Raw genomic sequence first — 7,113 nt, 5'->3', positions numbered from 1 at the left:
TTGGTAGGAGTGACCCACAGAATAACGATCATTTGTACTGCACAGGGAACACTGTAGAAACAAAGCCCAAAAATTTTTTTTTTTTCTCATTCCACTACAGAAAAACCAGAAATTTAACATACAAAAAAAAAGAACAAAGGCCCTCATTTGTCTATGTATGTGGAAAAATAAAAAGGTTATGCCATTTGAAGGCGGGGATGAAAAAGCTAAAACACTACAACTGGCTGCAGCGGAAAGGGCTTAAACAAAACTCAACATAATCTACTGTACAGCAATATAGCAAAACACTTCCAAAAAAGGCATCATTAAAGTACCAAAAACACACCAGTTACAAATATCACCCATAAAACTTTTTTATAGTTGACATCATAGTTGCCAAGAGTCCTCAATTTGCGGGGATTGTTCCTAAGTTTCAAAGAGAGTCCCTGAAAATTCTGTCTGTCCCAGGCAGAAAATGGGCATGGTTTCTGTAAACCACATGGTCGTGGGTGGGTTTGGAGCATCCCCAGGGGCGTATGTGACCCAAATTTGCCAGATCCAAGTTGACAAGTATGGCAGTATGTTTCCCCTTTACTGTATTTGCGGTTTCCACTGCAGTTGCTCCTCCCCTTCCCAACTTGTACTAGAGTCCACCCTAGAAGACGCTTAAATGGTGCAGTGCATCATCCAGATCTTAAGATCAAGAAAAAGGTATTTGAGGACAATTTTTTTCAGACTACTCTCAATGCCATATTTATACGCTGATAACAATGACATCCGTGTCTAAACATGTGACGGGTAGAGCCTCTCCTTTAAATTTAGTCATCTAAAATCTTTTAAAGTGGTTGTTGTAAATTTCGTAACCATCCTCACTACATCCATTTCTAACCTCCATTCACATACTTCTGCCTACCTGCCAATATTATTTGGTGACGGGCATGGGACATGCAAATTTTTTTGCACTTCACATGGAAAAAACAAAAAGAAGAGACAACGGGTCCTTCAGACGCCCAATGCAGATGATCATTTTTGTAAATAAATAAATAAATCAGAGACCACCTGCTTTGGGCAGAGATTCTGTTCCCCCCAAAAAAACACAACACAACTTAGTACAAGAAACTGGATGGTATTTTTATTAGCACCGTTTCATGGGTTCAAGCACCATCATTAGCACCTCTGCTTCCTTTTCTTAGCACCACTTTTTGGATGCTCCCTGGAGCCTTGAACATGGGGCATGAGGTAGCTAAAACCTGTGGAAGCCGCGGTTTTAAACTTCCTCCGTGGTCGATAGTCAAAGGCCACAAAGATGCAAACTTTCACGTTTTTTATTCAGATTTTTGTATTTTTTTTTGTATTACAAAAGCTGACATTGTTTTGATGTTACGATTGTGAAACACTTTTCGTATCCTCTTTTGGTACGTATTAGATTGCACGATGCTCCTTTTTTTTTTTTATATAACAAAAATTCCTCCTCTTGCCCAGATGGTTGAAAGGTGTCAGCTTTTGGTATTAAAAATGGGGCAAAGAGAGGACGTGTCTTAAGTTAGTTCATTTGAAATTGTTCATTTATTTGAAACAGACTGGGCCTATGTCCACTCCAAACTCTTGGTCGGCACCACCAATATCCAAAGGTGCAATGTCTAGGATGGGTAAGCGCGATGGTTTGTTCGTTGAGTATTCGATGACTGTCTTGGCCCATTCGCCCGTGTGTCTCTGTAATGAAAGGATGCACATGATAACTACATGTCCTCGTGCAGATCAATATTACGGTCTTAAATTATCTAAAGAAAAAATGGCGGCCTCCACTGTGATCAGCCTTAAAGAGCTTTTTGCTTTTATATAAAGTTATTTATGCTGTTGAGTTTAGATCTGTGAAGATCGGATGAATTGGTGCACGTGCCTACACAAAAAATCACAATAGTTGGATATGTAAATTCAAAAGTGTAGCACACCTTAAAGGGGTCGCCCGACCCTTAATTTTGATTAAAGGGTCAAAATAGCTTAAAATAAGTTACTGTATACTCTACTCACCGATCCTCTATTGATATAAAGCTTCCTGGGACCCCACTGGTCTCTCATTTATGATTCCTTTTGACACAGGAAATGTGGCTACTCAGCCAGTCACTGGCTACAGTGGTGACTCGGTGATTTGAGCAGTCTCATTTTCATGTTGAGAGGAGCCATAAAGTGGAAACCAGTGAGGGACCCGGAAAGAACTGTAACAAGAGTTTTGGGAATCAGTCAGTATGACTTTTTCCTTTTTTTTTTGTAAGCCATTCTGACCCTTTTTTATATACAATTTTCAGCAGAGGTGGTCAAACCTACCACTTTATGGGGTTTTGGATGTGGCCCTCCAGTCCATCCGAGTGCCACACATTCTAAAAATTGTCGTGTGTCGCACAGACAGGGGGCTGGGGGGTGTGTCAAGGTGGTGTATTTTACTACACAGCTCATTGGATGTTGTGCTGCATTGAATGGAGCCAGGGGCCACAGAGTGAGCACCCAAGGGTTACATTAGGCCCTGGGTCGACACCTGCCTTAATGGAAGGCCATTTTGAATTGGTATACATATCAATGGTGCTGTCATGAAAGTGGATAGAGCTAGATTGCAGATAATCAAGAACTGTGTTGCCTAAATTGGCTCTGTGGACTTACCGTGCAGCCATCTTCAAGAACGTTGAAAGTGAATCTGCTGTTGCCCTCTGCTCTGAATTCAACGTCATTGGATCCTTGAAGAAGCATGGCCTTTTTCAGGTTGCCATTTTCTCCATCCATATAGGCAATGCTGTTCTTGCAATGGTAGGTGATGTTCTGGGAGGCATAGTTAGCCAGCAGACGCATGAAGGCGAATTGAGTGGCCATATCCTTGGGAGTGATACCTTCCTCATTGTATTCGAACTGGTAAAAAATAGAAAAAATATAAAATTTACAATCTATATATTTCTATGTCTATCCATTATCTAAAGTAGGTGATGAATTTTTTCTTAAAGGAGCAAGTGATAGCGTTTTACTAGGATATGGCATAACTTTATGATCTTTAAACAAAATACATTGGCATAGTTATAGTAAACAAATTTTGGAAATGAGACTCACCTGTGTGCCACCGTTGATGGTTTCACCGAACCAGACGTGCTTCTTCTCCTTGATGGATTTGTTGATGTACCAGTTCTTCTGGGGAATGCTGTCTGGGTTGGCGTGGATGCAGGTCTCACCAGTAGAGAAGTCGCAGAATGCTCTGATGGCATCAGAAGAGCTGCCTTGGTTGGGGTCAATCCAGTAGAATCCTGTCAAGTAGTAAAACATCACAGAGGTCATTCATTTTTGGAAAACACTTTCACATTGTTCCCATTATAATATTTTTTTTCTTTTCATTGGTTAGCCAGTAACCGGCACACAATAAAGTGGTGTTGACCCCCCAATCACTATGCATAGGTGGACATTTCGACTGAGCATGGGTAATTCAAAGGCAATACTGAAGTAGCAATTCATGGAAGATTTGTCAACCTATTTTCTTTCACAGTGCATACATACCGCTTGTCCAGTCAGGGTGGCTGAGTCTTAAATCGCGGCAAGTACGGGCTGGGTTCTTTCTTGAGCCTTCTGGGGTCAGGATGATCTCAATCTGGTTGCTCAGAGATTTCAGAGTAGCATCAACTTCATAATCCTTGGGTTTACGAGCAGGTTGGTCAGCTCTGTAGTATTCACCTCCTTCAAATACTTCATATCCACCACCAGATGGACCAGGGTAACCAGCAGGACCAGGGGGACCAGGAGGACCCTATGTAACATTACAAATAATCATTAGCCCATGCTTTAGCTACATTCAAGCTACAGGTCTAAATAGTTGTTCAAAGTCCTTAAGTTCACATGGTCATGATTATTTTTTATTCTAGAACTTTATATGTGCAACTTTCTTAAAAGAAAAAGAAGCTTTTCTCAGGGTGTCACTTACAGCGGGACCTGTGAAACCAGGTGGACCACGGGGACCAACGGGACCAATGGAGCCAGAATGTCCAGAACGACCCTCTTTGCCTGGAGGACCTGATGGACCAGATGGACCCTGGAATAGTAGTTTACATATTAGGAATGCAAATAAAAAAACACAAGTTCCAGGGTTAAATAATTTATAGTGTTGATTAAATTTACATACCCGAGGACCAACTGGACCAACAGAACCAGCGGGACCAGTCTCTCCTGAAGAACCCTGAAAGGCACAGGCAAAGAGTTAACAGACATCTTACACCATCACGGACCTGAGCTCAGATATCCATATGTCTGTATCTATCTAATTTCATAATTTATATACTCACAGCAGGACCGGGAAGACCTTGCAGACCATTGTGTCCTTTGCGACCTTCAAGACCTCTGCCTCCTCTCTCACCAGCTTCACCTTTGTCACCACGAATACCTTGGGGACCCTAATAATTACACAGTGATGTTAGATTTGATTAATATGAAAATATTAACACTGTCTACACTTTCTTTCCCTAGTCTTTATGCCCATAATCGATATAAAGGGGGGAAAGAGCTAGATTTATACATTAGAATGATGTCCTATACCTGGACAGCATAATAGTTTAGTACTTAAAGAGCTGCCCAATTTTGACAACCCATTTATTTTATTTTTTTATTAATAAACCAATCAGAAATAAGACCCTCAGCAGTAATCGGTGGAGGAACCTGGCAGCAAATCTAAAATATCTCTGCGGTACCACCTCAGGGGATATTAAGTATTACATGGTGGCCAATAAAATGAATGAGCTGTCAATGTAATGCATGGACATATTGGGTCCTCCCACTAAAGATGTTCCTTGTAGACACTCTTTGCTCAAGGTAACAGATGACAACTGATCCTGAATGTGGGACTACCATCTATTAACTCAGAATTCTCAACAAGCTTATTAGAAAATTGATTTTCTGAACCAATTTTACTTGGATTATGTTTGGGTGCCTCATTTTTTAAGTCGGGAGTAAATCTATACCAACTACACTAAACTTGTATGTTCTCTAGAACTGTAAGTAATTGATTAAAGGGGTTGTCTATGAATTAAATATTGATGACTGGCACCCTCACCGATCAGCTGGTTGAAGGGTCTGCGACACTTGGATGAGTGATGTCACATCCATCGGTCACATGGCTTTTCTGCAAGTGAATGGGTCTGGACTGCAATAACAAACACAGCCACTATACAATGTATGGCGCTGTGCTTGGAATACTGTGAAGAGGCCACAGCTCTCTTCTGAGCACAGTAGCCGCTGCATACAGCTGAACAGATGCGGCGCTGGCAGGCAGACCCCTACTGATCACGGAAACCCCTTTAAGCATATTCAGTAAAATCCTATAATAAGTTGATGCAGAAAAAAAATAAAAAAATATTACTTACAGAAGGGCCTCTTGCACCAGCAGGACCAACAGAACCAGCAGAACCAGAGGGACCCTAGAATAGAGAAAACATTTGCAAAATATAAACCAAATGAAACATTTTAGTGGATAATTTGAATATCTCTCAACTCATCTTAACAATTAAAGAGGTTTTCCAGTTATGTGACATTATCCCCTATTACCAAGATGGGGGATAAATATTACATCGATGGGGGTCCTAACGCTGATACACCCACCAATCATGAGAATGGGGAACAAGTACCCCGTGGAGCCCCCTGGAAATGAACAGAGCAGCCAGTCGGGCGAGCGCACAGCCGCTCCATTCATTTCTATGGGAGTTCCAGAAATAGCCTCTCTCCAGAACTTACTTAGAAATGAATAGGGCGGCTGCGTGCATGCCCAGCTGGCCGCTCTGTTCATTCCGGGGGGCCCCACAGGTTACGGGGCTCCTATTCTCATGATTGTGTGGGTCCCAGTAGTAGGACTCCCACTGATCTAATAGTTATCCCCTTTCCTGTGGTTAGGTGATACATTCTCACAACTGGAATAACCCTTTAAGTGTATTACAGTGTATGCCATGTAATGATATATATATATATATATATATATATATAAATTAATTGGCATAGAGAATAGGTCTACAAGCAGGAAGAACTTATTCTGACACATGACTTATACAAACGCAAAAGACCTGAATGTACTGAATGTTGGGAAGAACTAAGGGACAGATGGAAGAGAGTATGACTCTACTGTCAGACTACACAAGGTTTGTTTGTAGTCTGTTATCATGGAGACACAAAGGTCTGCATAGGAGCTGTAGACACAAATTGGTAGGCTATTTTTAATGAAGACTATTTCAAAAGTTTTATTTGCATTAGAACAATAAATAATTGTATCCATTAGGTTGAGTTCCCAAAAAATAATATATAATACCATTTTTCTCATAGAAACCCCCATCATCTCATGTTGGGTTTGAGTCGCACATACAGCTTTTTTCAGCTAAAACATACAACCATGTTACAGATCTGTCTTATATTACGGTGCTTATAAGCCCCTCTGTGTGTGTCTGTATTCCACATGGCGATGGCACTTGGCTTGTCATTATAGCATTAGATAAGTATATAACCTACTATATTTACCAAGTGCCCTGATCTTGCTGGGACAATCCTGTGAACTTATGCAAATAAAACCTAATCCCAAAGTGGGCATTTTGCAGGCAGTCCAAGGCAATTTTGTAGCAATACAAGGTGGTCCTAGGGGCTGGGCTGGGCTTAAATGGCCCCTATTTTACTTCTTACAGGTTGGTGACATCTTAACTAAAAAGTGTAAGATTATCAAATTTCAACTTACAGGCTCACCACGGTTTCCAGATTTACCAGCAGCACCAGTAGATCCAGCGGGACCAGGAGCTCCAGCGAGACCGGAAGGGCCAGTGTTACCAGGGTAGCCACGCTCTCCCTAAAAATAAAAAAAAACAGCGAAGACAACAATGTTTTAAGCTATGGATTTCTTCTCTAGAGAAATTAATATTCACCATCATATAAGGGCAAAGATGTCACACTTACCTTAGGGCCTGGAAGACCATCACGACCAGAAGGTCCATCGTTACCAGGGTTGCCCTAGAATAAAACAGATGCAATCGGTTTATGAGAAATTATAATAAATTCTACCACTACTACCGAAAGAACTAGAAACAAATATGAATGGTGAGCACAACCTATGTAGATCAACTGGGTAAGTGTTAGATTTGA

General features: G+C 41.1%; 1 protein-coding gene across 1 annotated transcript in view; it reads right to left on the bottom strand.

The window, feature by feature from the left end:
- Window positions 1-1,348: 1,348 nt before the first annotated feature.
- COL1A2 (collagen type I alpha 2 chain) overlaps window positions 1,349-7,113 on the bottom strand; it is a 31,673-nt gene continuing 25,908 nt past the window's right edge. The window contains exons 40-49 of the mRNA XM_040434060.1: window positions 6,928-6,981; window positions 6,713-6,820; window positions 5,364-5,417; window positions 4,290-4,397; window positions 4,130-4,183; window positions 3,932-4,039; window positions 3,511-3,757; window positions 3,073-3,263; window positions 2,635-2,877; window positions 1,349-1,692 (exon numbers count right to left, since the gene is read on the bottom strand). Coding sequence (XP_040289994.1) covers window positions 1,546-1,692; window positions 2,635-2,877; window positions 3,073-3,263; window positions 3,511-3,757; window positions 3,932-4,039; window positions 4,130-4,183; window positions 4,290-4,397; window positions 5,364-5,417; window positions 6,713-6,820; window positions 6,928-6,981 — 1,314 coding nt within the window. The 3' untranslated portion in view covers window positions 1,349-1,545. The remainder of the gene's footprint in view (window positions 1,693-2,634; window positions 2,878-3,072; window positions 3,264-3,510; window positions 3,758-3,931; window positions 4,040-4,129; window positions 4,184-4,289; window positions 4,398-5,363; window positions 5,418-6,712; window positions 6,821-6,927; window positions 6,982-7,113) is intronic.

The sequence above is a fragment of the Bufo bufo genome, chromosome 5, assembly GCF_905171765.1.
Source record: "Bufo bufo chromosome 5, aBufBuf1.1, whole genome shotgun sequence".
NCBI lineage: Eukaryota > Metazoa > Chordata > Amphibia > Anura > Bufonidae > Bufo > Bufo bufo.
Note: the sequence above shows the minus strand (reverse complement) of the source record. Positions and strands in the feature narration are given on the sequence as shown.